Below are 25,714 nucleotides of genomic sequence, written 5' to 3'. Positions count from 1 at the left end.
ACAGTTAAAATGTACCTTGTGGTCTGTGGCACAGTTGCCATTTCCTGGGTAAGATGGCTGCAGTCTGTGTGTTGACCTGGAGCAGGAATGCTGGGCAGCTGATTTGTTTCACTGTTTTCCAACTTGTAGTAATGTTCATGTTTTGAAGCCAAATTGTGTGTATTTCTTTGATTATCCTTCATTCAAGTATAGTCATCCACATCATTTTCTGAAAACATCTAATGCTGTATGTGGACAGGTTCAGTTCAGACTCTCAGACACTGAACAAAGGATTAGAGAAGTAACTGTTAATGTTATGTAAAAGATGGAGATACAGTGTCTCAGTTTGATAACATCTGTGAAGTTCAAAGTGATAAAGCTTCTGTTACCATCACTAGTCCTTATGATGGAGTCATTGAAAACTCTAGTATAGTCTAGATGATATTGCCTATGTGGGGAAGCCATTAGTAGACATAGAAACAGAAGCTTTAAAGGGTACTGTTAATCTGTTTTACCAAATTGATTATTGTTCACCTTTTGTCATTGAGTCTCAAAAGCGACCTTTAAAAAACAGAAAAAAAATGTGCCTTATATGACAGAACTAAATTTTAAATTTTATAGTGTGAAAGCTGATTCTCAGCTGGGTGCTGTGGCTCACACTCATAATCCCGACAAGCAGGAGGATCACTTGGCCCCAGGAGTTGAAGACCAGCTTGGCTATAACATAGTGAGACCTCATCTCTACAAATAATTAGCTGGGTATGGCGGTGTGTGTTTATAGTCTCAGCTACTTGGGAAGTCAAGATGGGAGAATCACTTGAGCTCAGGAGGTTGAGGCTGCACTGCAGTGAGGCATGATAATGCCACTGCACTCCAACTTGAGTGACAGAGGGAGACCCTGTCTCAAAAGAAAACTCACAGTTATTGGTCAGTTTTTAAGTATGTTTGAAATAACTTAGATACGTGGATCTACTGCAGATTTTGTGTAATGTAAATAGAGATAAAATATTTCTAAGGAAAATGAGTAGCTGAATTGGGCCATGCTGTGAGTGTAGTAAACTGGATTTAAAGACTTGGAATAAAAAAATTTTTTAAGGTAAAATAAGTTTTATTTTGACTACAGGTTGAAATGATTTCTTCCCATTGTAAATGTGGATACTAAACTTGAATGAAAAAAAAATTTAAGGTAAAATAAGTTTTATTTTGACTACATGTTGAAATTATTTCTCCCCCTTGTAAATGTGAATACTAAACTTTTGTTATATCAAGGAAGTCTTCCCAAGATATTAAACATTTTTAAATTTTGTATGTCATTTGTATATCTGTTGGACAGTCCTGTGTTAAACCCATAAAAAGCCAAAGTTGTATAAAACATGAACTTTTCCTTTAGCATCTACTTCCCAGATGGTGGATATTTCTAAATGTTTCAACTTGTGGGCCAACAGATAGTTTATGGCTGTTTATACCTCTGTGGTGAAGGATTTTGAGGCATTCTGGTTTTTGCTTAAAAGTTTTGCCATTTAGTCACTTGGTCTGCTGTGAAAGGGTAGGGAAGAGATAATTGGAAGTATTCATCTTCCTTGAGCTAGTGGAAGCTATATTCTGCCTCTGTCAGAAACTGTTCTTAAGAGAAAATCTTGTTCTCCAATTCCAGAGGCTTCTTAACTCAGTCCCCTGTAGTGCTGTGGGGAATGCTTGTTCATAAAACTACCTGACACACATCCTTAATTACTTCTTTTGGATAATTTCCTAAGAATTAATTTTTTGGATCAAAGTTACTGACTTTTTTAAAGCTCTGATGTTTGTTGCCAGTTGACCTCCAAAAAGATAGTAGCAATTTATTCTGTCAGCAATGTATGAGAATGTCCTTCTCTTTCCAAGGGCTAATGAAGGGGAAGGGCACTTGGAAAAACCTCAAGAAAACATACTGTGGCTGACATTTCAGCCAAGAATGGTATAAATTTTCTTTGGGATGCGTTCATATTGAACAGATTTTTAAGTGATAGAAATAACTAATAGCTTCCTTACAAGTTGTCTTTGAGTAAATATTCACGTTTTGCTTTAACTCTAGTTTTACTTTGCTGATTAGGTGATAAATGGCATTTCCTTTTTTAAAGATTTGATGATTACTTGGTGAAGTTTGGACATATACCATTTTTACTGGTCATTTTGTGACATAGGTTTTTTATAACTTACCCAGTTATTAATTGAGATGATGATTGCCTTAACTTCAAGTTACAAAACAAAGATGATGTTCTTTAGAGAGTGGGGGTGAGACATTAGGGCCCAAGTCATTTGAAATAAAAAATTTTGGCCGGGCACGGTGGCTCACGCCTGTAATCCCAGCACTTTGGGAGGCCGAGACGGGTGGATCACGAGGTCAGGAGTTCGAGACCATCCTGGCTAACACGGTGAAACCGTGTCTCTACTGAAAATACAAAAAAATTAGCTGGGCGCAGTGGTGGGCGCCTGTAGTTCCAGCTACTCGGGAGGCCGAGACAGGAGAATGGTGTGAACCCAGGAGGCGTAGCTTGCAGTGAGCCAAGATCACGCCACTGCACTCCAGCCTGGGCGACTGAGCGAGACTCTGTCTAAAACAAAAAAAAAAAATCACATTTTTTTAGAGGTAGAACTTGTTAAACAAGGATAAGCAAGGAAAATATTTTGTACTTAGGAGCATTTCAAACACTTCTCTTTCCAGAAAATTAGGGTATATTTAAAGGTATGTTTGGGTTCTCCTGCTTCTAGTATATATTGTTTGTTGTTTATTTTAAAGGAAACTTACTATAATGCAAAAAAATACTGAACTAAAAACAACCAAGTTTTAGTTTTATGTACCACAAATGATAGCTAGCAGGAGGGTCACGAATAAAGGTGTTTAAACCTCTGAGCCTTGGTTGTCTTTAAAGGGAATGGCTTGAATCTGAATAGGAATGGCCAAAGATTCTAGCTTCTGAGCCAGTTCTATTTTGTAGGTATCTGGGGAAACAGAATTAACAGAGATTAAAATAGGACATAAAGAATACATAGAAAACTAAATTTCTCTGTTGGATGAACAGTGGGCTCTTCATAGATTGTAGAGTAGTTCTAATTTCTTATGGAAAATGATGCTGTCACGTTTGGATATGTTGAATTTGAGATTCTTGTGGAGATCATCAGTAACCAGTCAGAAATATTGGCTTGGATTCAGAGATTTCTAAATAAAAATATTAATATATTAGATGGCAGTGAAAGAAAAGCCATAAGCTGGCAAGGAGCTTTCTTAACTGAATATGTGGATGATAGTGGAAACAATTTTCCAAAGAATAATTTGATTCTTTTTCGGTTATAGTCTTGAGCAGATTGTACCCGTGTGTGTATTTAGCATTAGTAACCAACCAAATAATTACTGAGATTTTTATACCTCTGATACTTGCAGACATACAATTTGGAGAGCTGGTCCACCCCACCTTCACTTTTTTCAAAGAAATAGAGTCAGGGTTTCGCCATGTTGCCCAGGCTGGTCTTGAACTCCTGGACTCGAGGGATCTACCCACTTTGGCTTCCCAAAATGCTGGGATTACAGGCCTGAGCTACCATGCCCAGCCCCACTTTCACTTTTAAAATTAGCGCCAAACCTCTAGAACAGTGCCAACTAGGGCAACCACCACCCCCTCTTCCCAATTATTGGTAATGTCTGAAGACACTTTTGGTTGTCCTAACAGGATGTAGGAGAGTTCTGGCACCCGGTGGGTAAAAGCTAGAGATGCTGCTGAGTATACTACAGTGCGCCAGAAAGGTGCTTCACAACAAAGAATAATGTAGCCCCAAATGCCAATGTTGAGATTGAGAAACGCTGCTGTAAAATATAGGTGAGATGAAACTTACTAAAAGTAATTTAGTAATTCCCTGAAATATTTGAGATCCTGCCCTAAGTCTTATAGTTTTATGGAAGAGTTAAGGTATAAAAATAAATGTTTGTAGCAGGGCAGAGGTGCCTTGGAAGGACAGAAATGGTAATATAGTTCATATGAGGTAGAAATCTCAGTGGGTGACAGGTTAAGACCTCCTGACCCAGTTAGTGTTGAAGCTGTGTGATAAATCTTGAATGGGCTTACTTTCAGGTTGAAGGACTTTATTTTCCAGAGGAATCACTCTTTCATGTAATTTACTGCAGGGTAAGAGTTTAGAAACATTGCTGCTAGCTAAGAAAAAATTACCTCCCTTCTAACCCCTTGACATTTTTAAATCAAAGGACCATTTGATCCTTACTAAAAGATGCTTTGAGTTCTATGCAAATGAACCTTTATCAGTATACGTCGGAAAAATGTTTACCAATAGATCTCTCTCCCTTTTTTTAAAAAGTGACCTGGAGGGGTAAAGATCACTCCTTTGACAGAACATGGTGTAACTGATCTTGTGCTACAATGGAAATTAATAGACATAGGCTTGATTCTAGCTTTATCCATAATTGTCTGTATAACTACAGGTACATTTGTCTCTTGAAGGTTTAGTTTCATCATCTGTAAAATGAAGGGGGAATAGATCCAGTCCAGATCAAATACTCTAGACAACAAATGAACAGGCAGTTGAAATTATGTGCTACTCACTAAAGTGTAAACAGGCTTTAAGCTTTCTCTATACTTCATTTTCACTTTTTGTTATATAACTTAAAAAGTCACACTTTGAGCCTGGTGTGGTGATGTGGTGCCTGTAGTCCCAGCTGCTCAGAGTCTGAGACTGGAAGATCACTTAAGCCCAGGAGTTCAAGGCCACTGGGCAATATAGTGAAACCATCCTTCTTAAAAAAAACTTTTTACCGAGACCCACTTTTGTGGAGTCATATCCCCATCTTGTGGCCTTTCAGAATATTGCTACTAAATGTTTTTACAATTATGAGCGTAATTGGCAATAAGTTAAATAGCTAAAAACATTTGTGTCCATATTATCTGACATTGCTGTGCCAAAATTTAGTGTGCATTATCTCGTCACACTGCTTGATTTATAGGCCAAGGGTAAAGTTTTCCTACTAGCATGTTCTAAGCCCAGAAGTTACGTACATGAAATTACAATCTTGTGGCACAAATGAATAGCCAATGGGGGTCTGCAGAGGCAGACAAGTAACTGCATTTTTCACATTTAAGGACTTAGTATAAATTGTCTGTAGGCACTTTGGCAGTAGCTGTTTCTTATTTACATCACAGTCTGTCCCACTTTCAGTTCTTAGTCTAAAAATTCTGGTATGAGAATGCCTTGGGGTTTGATTGTTATGGATCTGAAAAACAAGAAAAAGTAGCATATCACACCAATTTACTTGAGCTGAGAGAGTAATTTAGTTTATTTAATAACAACTGTCTTCACTTTTCTACAGGTAGGGCCATAAACTCTACTGCCAACAGGGACCACGCAGATAAAGTAAATCAGTAAAGCAAGAGAAGCTGCAATTTGAGACTTTATATAAAATCGTTTAATTTAAATATTAGCATTGAACTTGTAAAAACCTGAAACAAAAAGGAAAAACTGTGAGTCAGGCCAGGCACAGTGGCTTGCACCTGTAATCCCAGTACTTTCGGAGGCCAGGAATTCGAGACCAGCAGTTTGAGACCAGCCTGGCCAACATGGCGAAACCCCATCTCTACTAAAAATGCAAAAATTAGTCGGGCATGGTGGTGGACGCCTGTAGTCCCAGCTACTCGGTAGGCTGAGGCACATGAACCTGGGAGGTGGAGGTTGCAGTAAGCTGAGATCGTGCCACTGCACTCCAGCCTGGGCTTCTGAGGGAGACTGTCTCAAAAACCAAACAAAAAACTTGTGGGTCAAATAGATGTGACCACATGGCTGATTTAACTCTTAGGCGGGCGATTTGTGTCTTATATGCAGAGTAAAGGTCTTAAACTGCTGATAAATTAAGGTAGTCTACATTGTTACGTTATATTACATTCTTACCAGAAGTAAGCAAACAATTTGTGATCCTTTGTGATCATATAGCATAGTTTTTCCAATGACCCATTCTCTGTGCCCATCCTTAGCCCCTGTTTCCCTCACCAGATTTCTCAGATTTAGGAATTTACACACATGCAGTGGGAAATTTAATTTAGATGGGTGTTAAATTTGGATGATGATTTACATAACAAGCTTAATTACAAAAGTAAAGCTGCCAAGGTGGAATTTGAGAATCTGAATTTTTAACTGGCAGGATGATTCTGGTATATAACCAGGTTTGGGATTCATTCTTTGATTTTGTAACACTACTCTCCAGGTTTTTTCCTCCCTTCTCTTGAAAATCGTTTCTTGGACATCTTTGTAGTTTCCTGTTCTTTTACTTCTAAAATTCAAGTGTTTCTTATATTCTTTTCTTTGACCTTCATCTTACTACAGACATCCTTGGTAGCCTGGTATAGTCCCATAATCAAAGGTTATACGCTATGAACTAGTTATGTTTCAGGAAATAGCTGTCAAAGCGATATGTTTTAAAAGAGAATTCTTTCATTTAAAAAATCCAAGTGCATTTCCCTTTACCACCTAGTTTTTATTTAACACTTCAGTCTCATTGGGTAACATTTAGACTGCATCATATAAATCATTTTTAAAATTGTTCGTTCATACCTTAAAAGCGTTGACACTAGTTTTGATGGGGGGGGGAACTGTCAGAACATGTATTAATAGGTGTTTATTCCAAAGGCAGAGATGATAACAGACTGTCTGGACACTGCTGAAATTTGGAAGAGTGATCTGGTACCCAAATGGAAGGCTTACTCATTCAGCTCTCATTCAATTTCTGTTCTATATAAACTGAAGCCTTGTACAGCTGGGGATTGAGAAATCATAGTGTATTAAAGGTTTGAAGGTCTTGCCTCCTTTTACTTGTTCATACAGTAAGAAATAAATGAGGAATCATTTACTTTCTACTTTGAGTTTTAGTGTCAAAAATAACATGCCTGGAAAGTACCGCAGCTTGTTGTGCCTTACATAATGAGTAATGTTTGTATTTTATTGTACTTTTTGTTAGGGATTCTTTTTCAACTTTTAGGTACAGGGATTACATGTACAGGTTTGTTACATGGGTATGTTGCATGTTGCTGAGGTTCAGTGTGCAATTGATCTTGTCACCTGGGTAGTGAGCATGATACCCAACAGGTAGTTTTTCACCTCTAGCCCCTCCTTCCCTTCTCCCTCTTCTCGTAGTCCGCAGTATCTGTTGTTCCCATCTTTATGTTCATGTGTACCGTGTGTTTAGCTCCCACTTAGAAGTGAGAACATGCAGTATTTGATTTTCTGTTACTTTAATTTACTTAGGATAATGGCTTCCAGCTGCATCCATATTGCTGCAAAGGATGTGATTTTGTTCTTTTTTATGGCTGTGTAGTATTCCATGGTGGATGTGTGGAAATCTTTAAACATTTATGAAATGAAACAGTAGAATGAGCCCCATCAATCAACTACAGTAAGTAGGATCGATTCCCATTTTATTTCATCTTTGCCTGACCTATAATTTTCCCTTTTTGCTGGGGCACTTCCAAAAGAAACTCTAGATGTATTATCCTTTTCCATCTATAAATGCTTTAATATTTAATATAAATCTTTTTTCTTTCTTTTTTTTTTTGGAGACAGAGTCTTGCTCTGTCACCAGGGCTGGAGTGCAGCGTCGCAATCTCAGCTCACTGCAACCTCTACCTCCCAGGTTCAAGCGATTCTCCTGCCTCAGCCTCCTGAGTAGCTGGGATTACAGGTGCGCGCCACCACACCGGGCTAATTTTTGGTACTTTTAGTAGAAATGAGGTTTCGCCGTGTTGGCCAGGCTGGTCTCAAACTCCCAAACTCGGGTGATCCACCCGCCTCAGCCTCCCAAAGTGCTAAGATTACAGGCATGAGCCACCATGCCTGGGCTTTAATGTGAATCTTTAACAGAGAAAGATTTTTTAAACAATTACAATACTTTATATTATCTTATGATCTGATATCCAGTTTGTACTTAGTTTTTTTCTGTCTTGTAAATGTCTTTTAAAAATATATTTTCTGGCCGGGCGCGGTGGCTCCAGCCTGTAATCCCAGCACTTTGGGAGGCCGAGACGGGCGGATCATGAGGTCAGGAGATCAAGACTATCCTGGCTAATACGGTGAAACCCCGTCTCTACTAAAAAATACAAAAAACTAGCCGGGCGAGGTGGCGGGCGCCTGTAGTCCCAGCTACTCGGGAGGCTGAGGCAGGAGAATGGCGTAAACCCGGGGGGCAGAGCTTGCAGTGAGCTGAGATCTGGCCACTGCACTCCACCCTAGGCAACAGAGCGAGACTCCGTTAGAATCCAAAAAGATTCACAAATTGCAATTGGCTGAAATGCCTTATCATCTGTTACGCTAATAGTTTCTCCACTAATTAAAAAAAAGAAAAAATTGAGTAGTTTTAGATTTACAGAAAAATTGCAAAGATGCTACAAAGAATTCCCAGTTTTCTCATATTACTAACATCTTATGTTAGTATGATACCATGGTAAGAAAATGAAAAGGCAAGCTATAATTGAGATTAGTTGCAAAATCATATATCTAATAAAGGACTTGTATCCAGAATATATAAAGAACTCTTATGACACAGTAAGACAAGGAATCCAATGTAAAAATAGGAGTACAAATTTTTTTTTTTTTTTTTTTTTTTTTTGAGACGGAGTCTTGCTCTGTCGCCTGGGCTGGAGTGCAGTGGCCGGACCTCAGCTCACTGCAAGCTCCGCCTCCTGGGTTTACGCCATTCTCCTGCCTCAGCCTCCGAAGTAGCTGGGACTACAGGCGCCCGCCACCTCGCCCGGCTAGTTTTTTGTATTTTTAGTAGAGACGGGGTTTCACCATGTTAGCCAGGATGGTCTCGATCTCCTGACCTCGTGATCCACCCGTCTCGGCCTCCCAAAGTGCTGGGATTACAGGCTTGAGCCACCGCGCCCGGCCAGGAGTACAAAATTAGTGTAAAAATTCTAGGTTTATTCTCAGGGCTACACCATGGGCAAGAGATTTAAATAGACATTTTACCAAAAAAAAAAAAAACATAAACATATTGTTAATAGCCATATGAAAACATACTCAACATCATTAGTCATTAGATAAATATGTCCAATGAGATATCACATCACACCAGTAGAATGGCTGTTAACAGAAAGGCAATAAAAGGTGTAGGGAAACTGGAACCCTAATACATTACTGATGGAAATATAAATGTCACAGCCACAGTTTAGAGGTTAAATGTCTGAAGTGGGTTTCACTGGGCTAAAATCAAGGTGTTGGCAGGTAGAGTGATTTTAAATAGTGTCCTTCAAAAATTCTTACGTACCTGGAACCTCAGCATGTGAGCTAAGTTAGAAATAGGGTCTTCGTAGGTATAATTGAGTTCATACTGATATAGAGTAGGTCCTAAGTGTAATGAATAGTGTCTTTATAAGGAAGAGGAAAGGAAACGGACACATCACAAAGACCATGTGAAGATGGAGGTAGGCTGCCCCAAGCCTGGGGCCACCGAAGCTGGAAGGGGCAAGGAAATATTTTTTCCTAGAGTTTAGAGAACATGGCCCTGCTGACAGCTTGATTTTGGACTTCTAGCCTCCTGTACTATAAGAGAATAAGTTTGTTGCTTCAAGCCACTGGGTTTGTGGTAATTTTTAAAGATAGCCTAGGATACTAATACAGCAGGATTGTGTTTCTCCTAGAGGCCCTTGAGGAGAATCCGTTTCCTTGGCTCTTCCAGCTTCTGTAGACAACCTGCATTCCTTAGCTTCTGGCTCTTCCTTCATGTTCAAAGCCAGCCATAGAGCATCTTAAAATCTTTTTCGTCTGAATCGTATTCTGTTGTCATATCTCCTCTGTTTATTAAGGACTTACGTGATTATATTAGGCCTGTTTGGACAGTCATGGTTGATCTTCACATCTCAAGATCTTAATCACATCTGCAAAGTCTGTTCTTCCATGTAAAGTAACATATTCAAGATTCCTGGGATTATGACATGTACATCCTTTGGTTGGGGGTGGGGGGCATTATTGTACCTACCACAGGCAGTTTCTTGAGAAGCTAAACATATTTGTCATACAATCTAGCAATCCCACTTCTAGTTATCTACCAGAAAAGAAAACTAAGACATATGTCCACACGCAGACTTTTATGCAATATTCATAGTAGCATTATAATAGCCAAGATGCACATACAGCCCAAATATCCATCAACTGGTGAATGAATAAAGAAAATGTGGTATAAACTATACCAAAATAGAATGCTATTCAGTAATAAAAAGATCAAACTGCTGACATGTATTAAAACACAGGTGAACATCAAAAGTTTGCCACATTAAAAAAGCCTAGGGCAAAAGATCACTTTTCTTGTGTGCTTCCATTTATATCAAATGTCTAGTAAAGACACATTTGTAAAAAGAGAAAGTAGATTTAGTGGCTGTTCAGGGGTAGGTAAGGGGATTCATTGCAGATGCACCTAAGGAATTTTGAGACTGTAATGAGAATGTTCCGAAACTGAATTGCAGTGACAGTTGCACAGCTTTATAGTAAAAAAATCACTGAACTGTGCATTTAAACCATGGCTTTTATGGTATATAAATTATACCTCAAGAAAGCTGCTTTAAAAAAAAATGGGGGGGATTTAAGAAAGAGGGAGTTCATACACCTAAATGTAAAACATCTAGAAGAAAACAAACTCTTTGTGATCTTGAGTTAGGCATATTTCTTGAATACAACTCAGAAATACAATCCATGAAATAAATTTGTCAAAATGTAAAACTCTCCCAAAAACAATAAGAAAATGAAAAAAGTCATAGACTGGTAAAAATTCTTTGCAACATACATAATTCTTTGCAACATACATAATTTACAAATGACAAGTATCCATAATACACCCAAAACTCAAGAAAAACCAGTTTTTTAAAAATTGACAAAAGATCTGAACAAAGATGATACATGAGTGGCAAAGAAATACATGAAAAGATGCTCACTTAATTTATTATTTAGGGGCATGCAAATTAAAAACCACAATAAGTTGTCACTACATACCTGTTAGAATAGCATAAATTTTAAAAGTTAATGCCAAATGCTGATGAAGATGCAAAACAGCTAGAACTCTCATGCACTTAAGACCCAGCATTCCCACTCCTAGGTATTTACTAAGAGAAATAAGAACTTATGTTCATACCAAAACCTATATGTAAATGTTTATAGGAATTTTACTCATGATCTCCAAAAATTATAAACAGCCGCCCTTCAACAAGAGGATAAATTTACAGTACATCCACATAATGGACTACCATTCAGCATTAACAAGGAATGAGCTATTGATACGCACAACACTGTGGTGAGTCTCCAACATTATGTTAAATGAAAGAAACCGAACAAGCAGTTATGTGTTTTGTGATTCCGTTTATGTGACATTCTTGAAAAGGGAAAACTATGGGTAACAGAAAAGAGATTAGGGGCTACCTGGGAGTTGAACTTTAAAGGATCATGTGGGAGGTTTTGGGAGTAATTATTGTATGTTTTGGTAATGGTTACATGATTATTTGTAAAAGCTCAGAACTATACACCAAAAAGATAAATTTAATTTTATGTAAGCTTTAGAAAGTTTTCTTTCCGAAAGCCAAGGGATCAATCAAAATTGATCCCCATAAAAGGCAGGAAAATGAAGAACAGTTAATACTTGGTACAAATAGAAAATGGCAAGCTGATGGACTTGAATCAACTAAATCAGTAATTCAATAATTACATTAAATCTTTTTTTGCACAGTCTCGCTCTGTCACTCAGGCTGGAGTGCAGTGGTGCGATCTCAGCTCACTGCAACCTCTGCCCTTGGGTTCAAGCAATTCTGCTTCAGCCTCTCGAGTAGCTGGGACTAAAGGCATGCGCCACCACACCTGACTAATTTTTTGTGTTTTTAGTAGACAGGGTTTCACCATGTTGGCCAGGCCAGTGTTGAACTCCTTGATTCAAGTGATCCACCCAAGTCAACCTTCCAAAGTGCTGGGATTACAGGTGTGAGCCACTGTGCCTGGCCCATTAATTCTTAACAGACCAGATATTCCAATTGTCAGATTAAAGACATAAGATCCAACTATATGCTATTTACATGACACACACTTTAAATGTAAGGACACAAGAAAAAGTAAAAAGAAAAAAAAAGGTAAAAGATAGAACATGAAACTTTGATTCGAAGGAAGCTGTAAGGCCAGGCCTGGTGGCTCATCCCTGTAATACCAACACTTTGGGAGGCTGAGGCAGGTGGATTGCTTGAGTTCAGGAGTTCAAGACCAGCCTAAGCAGCATGGTGAAATCCTGTCTCTACCAAAAATACAAAAAATAAGAATAATAATTAGCTGGAAGTGGTGGCATGCATTTGTGGTCTCAGCTACTTGGAAGGCTGAGGCGCACGAGGATCCCCTGAGCCCGGAAGGCAGAGGTTGCAGCGAGCCAAGATTGTGCTACTGCACTCTAGCCTGGGCAACAGAGTTGAGACCCCTATCTCAAAAAAAAAAAAAAAAAAAAGAAAACTGTGTGTATTGATGAACAAAGTAGACTTTAAAACAAGGAGTATTGCCAACAAAAAGGGATATTTCAAAATGATAAAAGGGTCAAATTATCTACAGTAGTCCTAAATGTTTATGCCCTTCCTAACATAGTTTGAAAATACCTGAAACTTTCCATTTATTGATTGAATGAAACAGCAAAAAGGAAGAAACACTTCCAAACTTTCTTTGAGGCCAACATAATCCTGATAAGAACATGTATCAAGAATATTACAAGGGCTGGGTGCGGTGGCTCACGCCTATAATCCCAACACTTTGGGAGGCCAGGGTGGGTGAGCCTATCTCTTGAGGCCATAAGTTCAAGACCAGCCTGGCCAACATGGTGAAACCCCGTCTCTACAAAAAATACAAAAATTAGTTAGGAATGGTGGCACATGCTTGTAATGACAGCTACTTAGGAGGCTGAGGCAGGAAGATTGCTTGAACCCAAGAGGCGGAGGCTGCAATAAGCTGAGATTGCACCGCTACACTCCAGCCTGGGCAACAGAAGGAAACACCGTCTCAAAAAAGAAAGAAAGAAAGAAGGAAAGAAAGTATGTCAGGGTAAGCCTTTTTGAGATAACATTTGAACAAAGACTTGAAGGAGTTAACATATTCTGCAGCTAAGGATGGAGAGGCCATCGACAGGAAATACTGCAAGCAAAGCAGATTTTGGAACGAAGATTTGAAATTGTTTGCAGTATGTTCACTTTGAAGTGTCTGCTGGAGATGGCTTGGATCTAGGAGTGTAGAGTTCAGGAGTGAACTATAGGCTAGAGACAGAAATTTGGAAATTTGGCAGCATTAAAGCCACAGAACTACAAGATTGAGTGAGATCACCAAAAGAGTAAGTATAGAGAAGATAACCAAATGCGCCGATATACGAGGCCCTCATAAAATTGGTTCTTTTTCAGCTTCCACGTTTGTATACAAGCACACTTGATGTTTTAGCCATATCAAACTGACCTTAGTTTTCGGACTACATCATTGCTATTTTGTTCATCTTTTATTAGACTGTGTCTATTGCCCTTCCACAGGATAAGCTATCATTCTTCAAAATGTTTCCCATTGTCACCTTCATTCTAGTATTATTTTTGTACTATATGTACATACAGTGTTAGTAGCACATTGTATATACCTGTCTTTCCTACCAAATGTAAACACCTTTGCATTCCAGATGCATAACACAGATATTCAAATATTTATTGAAATAGAATTGATTTATGCTTTAAATAGGCAACTCTATTATGTTCATAAGAACTTTAGAAAAATTTAGATTCACAGAATTCTTAAAATCTCCATTAGATTAGTTTTTAAATAGAGACTTTAGGCTTTCTTTTAACTTAATTTTTTATAGGCTATTTTAACTAAAAGCTTTTTGTTTGTTTACATTCAAGTAATGTTATCGTTTTCTTGACACATCTACATATCCCTTACATATGCTTATGCCTTTTTTTTTTAACTACGTGTTCCTTGCTAACTTATATTTACAAGTTGAATATATTACTTTGATATATTTAGAAAATCCACGTCTTAAAATAATTTGGAGCTAAGTGATCAGGATTACAGAAGTATTCCATTTCAGTCAGACATATCCTGTTAATGAGAGTTAAACTATATTTGAAGCTTAGTTTTGCTGATAAGGTTACATTAAGTGAACATTTTGAAATTGTTCTAGCATATTTTTTCTTGCAAAAATCAAATTTCTCTAAAACAGCTTAATTTTTCCGACAGCTACCAAACAATATTTATATCTCAAATTTGTCTAAAGTGTGTGTGTATATATGTACACACACACACACACGTATATATACATGCATAGAAAAATATGGGAAGAGTATCAACAAACTTATTTCTGGCTATACTATGGCAGGATATTTTCCCTTTCTATGTCATTTCTATGGTGTGCTTTTTTAAAAAAACAAAAAAAGGCATGTATTGTTTTAATTAGTTAGGGAAAGATTAAGCTGCCTATTATTCTCTAATGATTCAATACTGTTTTCTGTATTTAGGCTTTATCTGGCCACCCTGATGGAAACTTTTTTTAGTAGCTAACTTTTATTAGACTCAATCTAGCACAGTGCACTATAACCACTTTTTCTTCTTGTATGAAGTCAAGAAATACCTGGTATTATTCTTTCAAAATTGTAAATATGCTCGAAGCCTAGTTATTATTAGCTACAGATGATTCCTAAAATTTTAAAAACCTCAGGTTCTTTCATTTATACTTTAGAAGCCTGACTTTATGGGTTCTTAAGTTACTATTATTGTTCATACTTAAACTTCATAATGTAATTTTAAATCACTTTTTAAATACTAAAACTCTTTTTTTAGTGGTGTGCTCTAAATTAATATAAACCATATGTAAAAACAATTACATCCAACTTGTGGCCCTATGGTAAGTTAAACAGCAGACAATGTAGGTAAGATGTGATCCCTGTCAGCTACAGCATTTTTAAAGGATCCTATATTTTGGCCAGACACAATGGCTCATGCTTGTAGGCCCAGTACTTTGGGAAGCCGAAGTGGGCGGATCACTTGAGCTCAGGAATTGTAGACCAGCCTGGGCAACATGGTGAAACCCTGTCTCTGCAAAAATTCAAAAATTAGCTGGGTGTGGTGGCATGTGCCTGTATTCTCAGCTGCTTGCCAGGCTGAGGTGGGAAGATCACGTGAGCCTGAGAAGTGGAGGCTGCAGTGACCTGTGATTATGCCACTGCACTCCAGCCTGGGCAGCAGAGCAAAACCCTGTCTCAAAAAAAGAAAAATAAAGGATCCTATATTTTACAGAATTACAGTATCCACAGAATTTTTTGAGATGGAGTCTTGCTTTGTCGCCCAGGCTGGAGTGCAGTGGCACGATCTTGGCTCACTGCAGCCTCTGCCTGCCAGGTTCAAGTGATGCTTCTGCCTCAGCCTCCCGAGTAGTTGTGACTACAGGCGCATGCCACCACACTGGGCTAATTTTTGTATTTTTAGTAGAGACAGGGTTTCACCATATTGGCCAGGCTGGTCTCAAACTCTCAACCTTGTGATCTGCCCTCCTTGGCCTCCCTTTTTTTTTTTTTTTTTTTTTTTAATGTGAATGGTAGATAGTGGGGAAAGTGAGCCCAGTAGATTTTAGTCAGAAAAGTGTTATGAAGAGGGGGAATTCTGTCAATGAGATGTAATCTACTTAAAGAAAACATGAATTTCATATGGGAATTCATTATAGTTGTCAAATATTTGGGATAAGAAAAGGCTATGTGGCTAGAAGTTAGAAGAGACTATAACAAGAAAATTTCTGTTTTTTTATTTTTATTTTTTAACCTTCTCTATGGTGCTGAGGGTTTTTTTTAAATATATAAATCTCCTACCCTTTTACTAACATGTTTGTTTATTTAATCTGTGTGGTTGCTAAGAAACTATGTTCAGATTTTAGGAAGACATACAAGACATGCAAAGATCATTGGTTGCAACAAATAATACAGATTAGTGGTATAAAAATAATCGAGGCAGGAAGGCTAAAGTTCCAAATGAGCTAAGCCGTTCAAAACTGCTAAGTATGACAGGAAGAATGCTTCGTGCTTTCTTTTGTGTTCTTCATACAGACTGCTTAAATAGGGGGTAAAGTCTCCTGTTTTTGCCTAACTCCTTAGCAAGCAGAATGTTCTCCAAACTGGGCATTATGGAGTAATACATCTTAGAGAACTTTGTACTATAAGATAAAATATTATATCATATTCCTCTCTATCCAGATAAATCAACTTTAGAAATTTCTTTTTTTATCTGGAATTGTTGCTGTTTTTTGTTTTGTTTTTGGGACAGTCTGTCACCCAGGCTGGAATGCAGTGGTACACAATCAGCTTACTGCAGCCTCGACCTCCCAGGGTCAATCAATCTTCTCACTTCAGTCTTCTAAGTAGCTGGGACCTTAGGTGCAAGCCACCACACCTGGTTAACTTTTTTAAAAAAATTTCTGATAAAGTTTTGCTATATGGCCCAGGCTGGTCTTGAACTCCAAGGCTCAAAGGATCCTCTTACCTCGGCCTCCCAAAATGCTGGGATTACAGACTTTTATGCCCAGCTGTTTTTTTGTTTTTGTTTTTTCTTTTTTGTTTGTTTGTTTTTTCTTTTTTTTTTTTTTTGCTTTTTAATCTAAATTTTAACATTTCAAAATACAGTTTTTAAAATTACAATTTCTGGGCCAGGCACAGTGACTCATGCCTGTAATCCCAGCACTTTGGGAAGCCAAGGCAGGCAGATCACCTGAGGTTGGGAGTTCAAGACCAGCCTGACCAACATGGAGAAACCCTGTCTCTACTAAAAATACAAAATTAGCTGGGCATGATGGCACATGCCTGTGACCCTAGCTGCTAGGGAGGCTGAGGCAGGAGAATCGCTTGAACCTGGGAGGTGGAGGTTGCAGTGAGCCGAGATCGCGCCATTGCACTCCTGCCTGGGCCACAAGAGCAAAACTGTGTCTCGAAAAAAAAAAATTACAATTTCTACTACACATTAAAATCCTTTCAAGCATGTTTCTGTGTATGTTAACAAAAGTCCGTTGTGTTTTTTGTTTGTTTGTTTGTTTGTTTGTTTGTTTTGAGACGGAGTCTCAAACTGTCACCCAGGCTAGAGTGCAGTGGCACCATCTTGGCCCACTGCATGCTCTGCCTCCCGGGTTCATGCCATTCTCCTGCCTCAGCCTCCCGAGTAGCCGGGACGACAGGTGTCCACCACCACACCCAGCTAATTTTTTTGGTATTTTTAGTAGAGATGGGGTTTCACCGTATTAGCCAGGATGGTTTCAATCTCCTGACCACGTGAGCCACCGCGCCCGGCAGAAGTCCGTTGTTAAATGTGGTTGAAATGTGCTTTTTCTCCACAAAACAATATACTACAGTATCTTTTTTGGGCAAATAGTACGGATGGAGTAAGAAAATTGTAGAATGCTGTCAGGTTTGCCTTGTCACATTTGATCTGCCCTTAACAGTAGTGAAGTTCACTTCAGCTATTAAAAATTATTTGTTTACAGCTCTGCAGGCAAAACAATTTTGATTCTTTGTTAGAAGTTAGAACTGAAAACTTTTTAGCTTTAATCTTCTTTTCCATGGAACCAATTGTTTAGATTACAGGTGGTTTCTTAGAATGCTGCTTTTATTAGTCCTTTCTCACGCTGCTAATAAAGACATACCCGAGACTGGGTAGTTTATAAAGGAAAGAGGTTTAATTGACTCACAGTTCCACAAGGATGGGGATGTCTCAGGAAACCTATAATCAGTTTGGAAGGGGAAGCAAACACGTCATTCTTCACATGATGGCAGGAAGGAGAAAGGAGAGCGAAGCGAAGGAAAGGCTCTTTATAAAACCATCAGATTTTGTGAGAACTCACTATCACGAGAACAGCATGAGGGCAACTGCCCCCATGATTCACCGGGTCTGTCCCACAAAGTAGGAATTATGGGAACTACAAGATGAAATTTGGATGGGGACACAGCCAAACCGTATCACTCCTGTTGCTTTCTTAATGGATAGTTTTCATACTGGGGTGGTTTTCAAAATGTGGATTACTTTGTTTCGTTCCAGCAACTCTGGTTCTGAGAATGGGGTATGTGTGTCCAGGAATGTGAATTTTGAGTATCGCCTCTGTGACTCTGATGTAGGTAGTTCATAGACCACGGTTTTCAATGAATAGAATGTGCATGGTATTGCATACTTCCATTGTTTTCTTAGAATAAATTACTAGAAGTAAGATACTTGGACAAAGGAACTGTAATTTTATCGGAAATAGGTATATCTAAATTTTTCTGAATTATAAACTACAAGGAAAATTTTGACACTTGTAGAATGTTATTCTGGCCTTTGTAGTAGTTGTTGTATGCCATATTTGTCCCTAAATGTGCATAACTGTATGAAAGCTATGAGTAGAATTTGTATTGAATGATGTCAAAATTTGCTTATAAATGGTAATTTGCTTATAAATCAAATCTGGAAGAGTTGGATTTATCAATCATGTAAAAAAGACTTGGTACCCCTTTCATATGTTCATATTAAAAATGAGGCTAATTATGTTTTATTGAGTACATTTTGATTTGTTCCAGTAGCCGGATCGAGCTGGGAGATGTGACACCACACAATATTAAACAGTTGAAAAGACTGAATCAGGTCATCTTTCCAGTCAGCTACAATGACAAGTTCTACAAGGATGTGCTGGAGGTTGGCGAGCTAGCAAAACTTGGTATTACATGGTTTTTTTTTTTTTTTTCCTCCCTGCTTTTCCTTCTTTCTATTCTTGAGCCCTATTTTTTTATAGAGCAGAAAGAGTTAACTAATTTAGTTTGCTTATTTTATAAGTGAGGAAATGGGAGTGGTCTGGGTTGGGAGAAAAATCTCAGAAATCAGTTGAATGAAATAGTTGAATTTTAAAAAGAAATGCTTAATGTTCTTACTTAGTGTATGCCTGTGTGTTTTCACTTTTTAAGCTATACTCTAGAGGAGGCTTAAACTTCCTAAAATGGCATAAGAGCTTTGAGGTCATTGATATTCATGAGATAGTTGATGAAATTTAATGTTGATAGGAACAGTGTAGTCCTTTAAAAGGGAAAAAGATTAAATAAAATGTGTTATTCTGTCTGTTCAACATTATATCTTTATATTTTCCTTGGCAGCCTATTTCAATGATATTGCTGTAGGTGCGGTATGCTGTAGGGTGGATCATTCACAGAATCAGAAGAGACTTTACATCATGACACTAGGATGTCTGGCACCTTACCGAAGGCTAGGAATAGGTAAAAAATTGTGGTTTTTTTACTTCTTCAGAGAGGCATAAACATATTCTTCGTTAATATGTCTGACCTAGTAAGTTAATTTGGGTCTTTTTAAGGAATACTGAGAAAGGGTTACTGAATTATGTAAAATATGGTGAGAAATAACTAATGTTTATTAACATAATTCTGCAGGAAGCCCTACATAGATTTGCTATTTACGTCCCCTTCTGCTTTTTCTGTTTTTCTTCTACCTGGAAGTGCTTATTTAAAAAGGTTAGTCTTCTGCTAACAGTTTTAAACATATGTAGCTATTGTAGAGAGAGAACACAACTTTGGAAAATAAGAATATCTAGTCTATACCTCATAAATTCTATTAGGACTCAATAAGTAGTTCAGATGGCAGGTGGATAGATACATAATTTAAAGGTTGATTTATGAAGTCACGTGTTATTTGTTTTATTAACAGGAACTAAAATGTTAAATCATGTCTTAAACATCTGTGAAAAAGATGGTACTTTTGACAACATCTATCTGTAAGTAAAGTAATATTTAATGTTCTTATCAAAGGGGTTTAATAAGTTGGCAGGAGAAATCTTTACTAGAAACTTTAAAATCTGGTCACTTATTGTGCCTTTAGAAACACTGTGGAAGTAGTTGTTACAGAGTATTTGAGTTGTTGTTTTGTTTAGTTTTGTTTTATTAATAATAGTAGATTAGGGACCTGAGATAGAACACATTGCTTTATTATATTAGGATGAGAGCTCCAAAGTCATAGGGAAGAAATCAGGATTAAAACTCAGGCCTTGGCCAGGCACAGTGGCTCATGCCTGTAATCCCAGCACTTTGGGAGTCTGAGGCGGGCGGATCACAAGGGCAGGAGATAGAGACCATCCTGGCTGACACGGTGAAACCCCGTCTCTACTAAAAATATTAAAAAAAAAAAAAAAAAAAAAAATTAGCTGGGCATAGTGGCGGCCGCCCGTGTCCCAGCTACTCAGGAGGTTGAGGCAGGAGAATGGCGTGAACCAGGGAGGTGGAGCTTGCAGTGAGCCGAGATCACGCCACTGCACTCCAGCCTGGGAGACAGAGCGAGACTCCATCTCAAAAAGAAAAAACTCAAGTCTTCCGAATTCAAGACCATTAATACTGCTTTTCTCGTGCAAAACCTTGTGTGTTTTGTTCAAGGCTATGTTGGATAGCCTTGAACATTGTAGTAGATCATTTGTAGTGGAGTTTAATAATCAAAATCATAGTTTACCTAGCTGAGATTATACTTGAATCTCAAGAGGCTGTACATCAAGAGCTATGACTAAGATCACAGTCATGGATGTTCATAATTTAGTTTGGCCGTGTGAGATATTGAATTATATACAGTGTTATTTTGGGAGTAATTGAGAAAGCTTGCATTTTTAATTTTTAAAACATACCATGTTTTTTTATCAATCAGAAGGAAGATATATCTTCAAACTTTGAGACCCTAGTTTTTTATTTTTCATCATTTTTTTCTGTGTGTTAATAGGGCCTTTTAATAATTTATCCTCTTAAAATGGGAAAAATTTTGATAGCTGTGGTACTTTTCCCTTTGTTGACTATAAGAATAAACACTGTGAGCCTTCTAATCTCAACCAGCTGTCTTACAAATGTAAAAATTAGATTTAAAGTGTAAAATTGGGCCAGGCGCAGTGGCTCACGCCTGTAATCCCAGCACTTCGGGAGGCCAAGGCAGGCAGATCATGAAGTCAGGAGCTCGAGACCATCCTGGCTAACACGGTGAAACCCCATCTCTACTAAAAAATACAAAAATTAGCTGGGCGTGGTGGTGGGTGCCTGTAGTCCCAGCTACGCGGGAGGCTGAGGCAGGAGAATGGCGTGAACCCAGGAGGCGGAGCTTGCGTTAGCCAAAATCACGCCACTACACTCCAGCCTGGGCGAAACAGAGAGACTCTGTCTCAAAAAAAAAGTGTAAAATTGTCATCAAAAGGTTTTAGATAAACATGCCTAACCTTTGTTGATTACTGGTCATTGTAAAGAGAATGTAACAAATGTGCAGCATTCTAGCCCCAACCAATTTGGAGCTATCTGTGGAGAATGCTTAAAACTTGATGAAACCTTAATTTTAATTTTTTTCTGGTACTCTCTTATATCTCAGGCATGTTCAAATCAGCAACGAGTCGGCAATTGACTTCTACAGGAAGTTTGGCTTTGAGATTATTGAGACAAAGAAGAACTACTATAAGAGGATAGAGCCCGCAGATGCTCATGTGCTGCAGAAAAACCTCAAAGTTCCTTCTGGTCAGAATGCAGATGTGCAAAAGACAGACAACTGAACAAATTATGAATGAACTTTCTTGCACTTGCTTGTCGCCAAATAAAAGAGAGGCCCATTGATACCCCCTCCCCCAACACTTTTCTTTTAAAGCTTTTCTCCCTCCTTGTTCTTGTTTTTCCTTCTTCCTTTCCTTTTCTCTAACAGTTATAATACTTTGAAGGACTTTAAAAAAATAATCATGTTTGAATTGTTTTCTCTTATTTTTGTGAGGTGGTTTGAAGGAAGGAGAAGGTAGATCTGTTTAATTTTGCAGTTAAAGCTAGATGGTCCTAAAAATTTAACTGTCAAATTTCAAATTTAATGTCCTGCTTTCACATTGAAGGACAGAGCCTACAAAACATTGTATATTTCAAAAGACAAAAAGAAGCAGCAGCAATATCTTGTTCTCTAATGCATAGACTAGTTGAGTGTGTTTGTGGTACTTTGGGTTTTTTAAGACTGGGATACTAATCCCTAGACATTGCCTTCACTCCACCTTTAGTCCTTCTGAGCACTCTCTCGGGAGTTGGAACATCGTTATCCTTGTAAGAAATACTAAGCTTATTTTGATTTTTAAGCAATTATATCTTCTCTTCTTGCTGGTGGGTGGGGCAGTTTGGTTTAGTGTTATACTTTGGTCTAAGTATTTGAGTTAAACTGCTTTTTTGCTAATGAGTGGGCTGGTTGTTAGCAGGTTTGTTTTTCCTGCTGTTGATTGTTACTAGTGGCATTAACTTTTAGAATGTGGGCTGGTGAGATTAATTTTTTTTTAATATCCCAGCTAGAGATATGGCCTTTAACTGACCTAAAGAGGTGTGTTGTGATTTATTTTTTCCCCCTGTTCCTTTTTCTTCAGTAAACCCAACAATAGTCTCACCTTAAAAATTGAGTTGATGTCCTTATAGGTCACTACCCCTAAATAACCTGAAGCAGGTGTTTTCTCTTGGACATATTAAAAAGTACCTAAAAAGAAGCTTAGATGGACTGTGACATAATAAATTCAATTAATGTCATCTAATGCCAGCTGTTAAAAGTGTGGCCACTGAGCATTTGATTTTATAGGAAAAAATAGACAGTATTTTTGAGAGCAACATAGCTGTGCTATTGCATATCTGTTGGAGAACATCCCAGATTTGCTTATACTCAGTGCCTATGATATTGAGTTTAAGGATTTGAGGCAGGGGTAATTATTAAACATTGCTTCTATTCTTGGAAAAGTAGAAGTGTAAAATGTTAATAATACAAATGTCACTGTGACCTCCTCCACTGAGAGGACTGGTTTATGCCAGATCATTTTCTGGCACATAAGGAGTGGCTTTGACAGGTTGATAACTTTGTAAGATGGGAGACATCTGAAATATTCATGTTTTCCTCTTATAGTCCCATCTTCACTATTTAGAAATGTTCTCAGACTTTGAAATAATGCACAGGGCTTGAGCTTTCTGTCATTTGACTTTAAAAGGAAGTTTCATTCATATTTATCCTCTTGTGTAAAATTCTAGTATAAAGTCTCATCTCCAAATATGTTAAATGACAGAATTATTTTATAAAATGTTTATGCACACTTTATAACCTTAAGTTTTTATTTGAGAATGTGAAAGTACAAGGTGCAGTAGACTTCAACAATCTTGAGTGCCAAGAATAATACAGAAAAAGAAGACAGTTGATGAATGCGTTTATAGGGTTCTAATCTTAAGATGGTAAAAATGTAGAAAGACCTTGCTGGCTTTTTTGAGAGTATTCGTTTCTTAAAACAATCCAAATCTAAGCTTAGAAGAAAAGTTTAGCATTAAGCTCCTTTATCTTCATGGATAAGCTTCAGCTTGCTCTTGGCAAGAGAAGAGTGCTTGAGTTACAGAAGGCATAATTAGTTTGAAGAATGCAGCAGCCTTTTTGTAAACTTCCCAGATATCAGAATCGACTTTGATATATAAATGGTTTTCTGAGATGACACTGCCTCTATTTCTATAACCATTTCACCTGGACTATCTAATCAGTCCTATGAATGTATCCCTAAATGTGGTTATTGAAAACCGAATAGCTGCCTCATGACAAGTACGTGTTATTTAAGGAGGAAAAAATATTAAATTTTGAATTGAGTGTGTAGGCTCCCTATCATTATATAGTTTCTTTTTCCATGGTAGTCAGTGACTTAACCTAAATTGTAAATGTTTGTAAAGGGTTAATTGTCCTACATCAAACTTATGTTAAATAATTCCATCCACTTATGGAGGAGGAGGAGAATGTGGAAGAGGTAAAAAGCTGGGCACAAGTTCATATGCCTATGAGTCAGTAAAGACTGAAGTAATGTCCTATGTTGAGCTGGTTATTTTGATATATGATAATTATCTTTAGAACAATTCTGTTAACTGGAAAATCACAGGATATATCCATCATATTTTTCAGGACAGATAGTTTTTACTGTGGGGCAAATAGGTTAAAATTACACTGTATGGTAGTTGCATTTAGGTTTTAAAGCAAAGAATCTGTAGAGAAATCTATGCAATATATAGTTTGTCCAGATTAGCTTTCATTTGGGGAATGAAGTTCTGAAATATCTAAAGCAGTTTACTCATCAGTTGAAAAGTCCTCCAAAAAGAGAACTATTGGGAAACCATGGTGTGTGGTGGTGGAAAAGAAAAGCTCCCTCAGTTTTTTGGAGGGAATAACTTAAACAAAAAAATACTTAAATGGCTAAGTTTTCTTGGTGCAGTTAAGAATTAAACTTGTCAATTTTAACATTGCTGTTACTTCTGAAATAAACTTACGTGATGTTCTGGTAGTGAGCTGTGATATCTATAAGTGTCAAAACTGTATTGTTGAATTCTGCAGCCAGCAACTGTACATACTCATTGTGTAGTGTTTCCCTTACTGCTTTTATTTACTTTCACATTTCTTTAAGATCTAATTTTAAAATCATTAAAATGGGCCAGGTGTAATTAAGGCATCCTAATTCAGATCTTCTGTGACTTGCTAGGTACTGCCCAATGTCTACAATTCAGTTCCAGTGAGAGGGAAAAAATAAGATCCAAGGAACTGTCTTGCTGCTATATTCTTAATGTAATTGTTAGAAATACTTGACACTTCAGGCTGCAATCTATTTAGTAATGTGTATTGGCTACAGATAACATATTCAGGTGTTTTGGGTTTTTTTCCTTGTAAGGAAGGAGTATAGTAGTTCAATGAGTTGGGAGTTGGCTTTTAACCTTTTTTCTGAATATCAAACATGAATTTAAGATTTTTTCTTTAACGGAATTAATTCAGTATTTAATATTTCTAGTCAAAATTGTTATAATTAGATTTTTGCTTTTTTCACTTAAGAAACAATGGGTGATCCTTGTCTAGTGTGTCTTAGTTATTACTGTAGTTTAAAACAAGTATTATCTTCCACAGTTCTGGATCAGGAATCTAGGAGCTGCTTAACTGGGTGGTTCTGTCTTGAGATCTCAGAAGGTTGCAGTCAAGCTGTTAGCCAGGACTGTACCATCTTGAAGCTTGACAAGGCTAGAGGAGCCATTTTCAAGATGTCTTGCTCACGTGGCTCTTGGGCTTCAGTTCCTCACTGTATGGGTATCATCATGGGGCTGCCTGATGGACAACTGGCATGTGGCTGATACAAGAAAGTGAGCAGAAGCCATACTCTTATGATGTAGCCTCAGGTGACATAATTTCTGCTGTATTCCATTAGTCACACAGACCGACCACTGAATCACTCTGGTATAGTGTGGGAGGGGACTACACAAGGATGTGAATACTGGGAGATGGATGTCATGGGGCCCTCTAGGAGACTGGCTGTCACTGCTCAGAGAAGATACTGGGCTTTGTTGACTCCCAAGGTCAGGGTAGTTTTGGTTAGGTTGTGTTTTATTAGTCTCTAAAAGGAGTAGTTTTCTAAATGAGGGTTAGAAAGCACTATGCTTTACAATTAGGATATAAAAGAGAGAGTGGGCCTAAAGGCTGTGCTCTTGTGATTGGGTTTTCAGTGGGGAAGGGAGACAAGGCTGTCTCAGACTGATGCTGTTCTCACTGAGTGATTTCAATATTTCTGGGAAATTGGATACTACAGTCACAAATAGGAACAGTAAGCCTATAGAAATTTTTCAGGGAGTAAATATTTTCTATGGCAGTGTCCTGAATTGGTTCTCCCTTGCAAGACTGCACTGTAGGA

At 37.9% G+C, this 25,714-nt stretch overlaps 1 protein-coding gene across 4 annotated transcripts in view; it reads left to right on the top strand.

Annotated features, from left to right (window-relative positions):
• Positions 1-24,332, top strand: part of NAA50 (N(alpha)-acetyltransferase 50, NatE catalytic subunit) — a 29,495-nt gene extending 5,163 nt beyond the window's left edge. Inside the window, exons 1-5 of one of the 4 annotated variants that reach the window (XM_030941239.1) lie at positions 7,304-7,402; positions 18,573-18,709; positions 19,140-19,259; positions 19,705-19,771; positions 21,388-24,332. In XM_030941239.1, the coding sequence (XP_030797099.1) occupies positions 7,380-7,402; positions 18,573-18,709; positions 19,140-19,259; positions 19,705-19,771; positions 21,388-21,565 (525 nt within the window). In that variant the 5' untranslated portion in view covers positions 7,304-7,379 and the 3' untranslated portion in view covers positions 21,566-24,332. Of the gene's footprint in view, positions 1-7,303; positions 7,403-11,154; positions 11,288-18,572; positions 18,710-19,139; positions 19,260-19,704; positions 19,772-21,387 lie in introns of those variants that run through there. The other 3 variants (XM_030941230.1, XM_010361020.1, XM_010361018.2) reach the window with 3 other exon arrangements.
• The last annotated feature ends 1,382 nt before the right edge of the window (positions 24,333-25,714 follow it).

The sequence above is a fragment of the Rhinopithecus roxellana genome, chromosome 1 (assembly GCF_007565055.1).
Source record: "Rhinopithecus roxellana isolate Shanxi Qingling chromosome 1, ASM756505v1, whole genome shotgun sequence".
NCBI lineage: Eukaryota > Metazoa > Chordata > Mammalia > Primates > Cercopithecidae > Rhinopithecus > Rhinopithecus roxellana.
The sequence above is the reverse complement of the archived record's forward strand: the minus strand, read 5'-3'. Positions and strand labels throughout refer to the sequence as shown.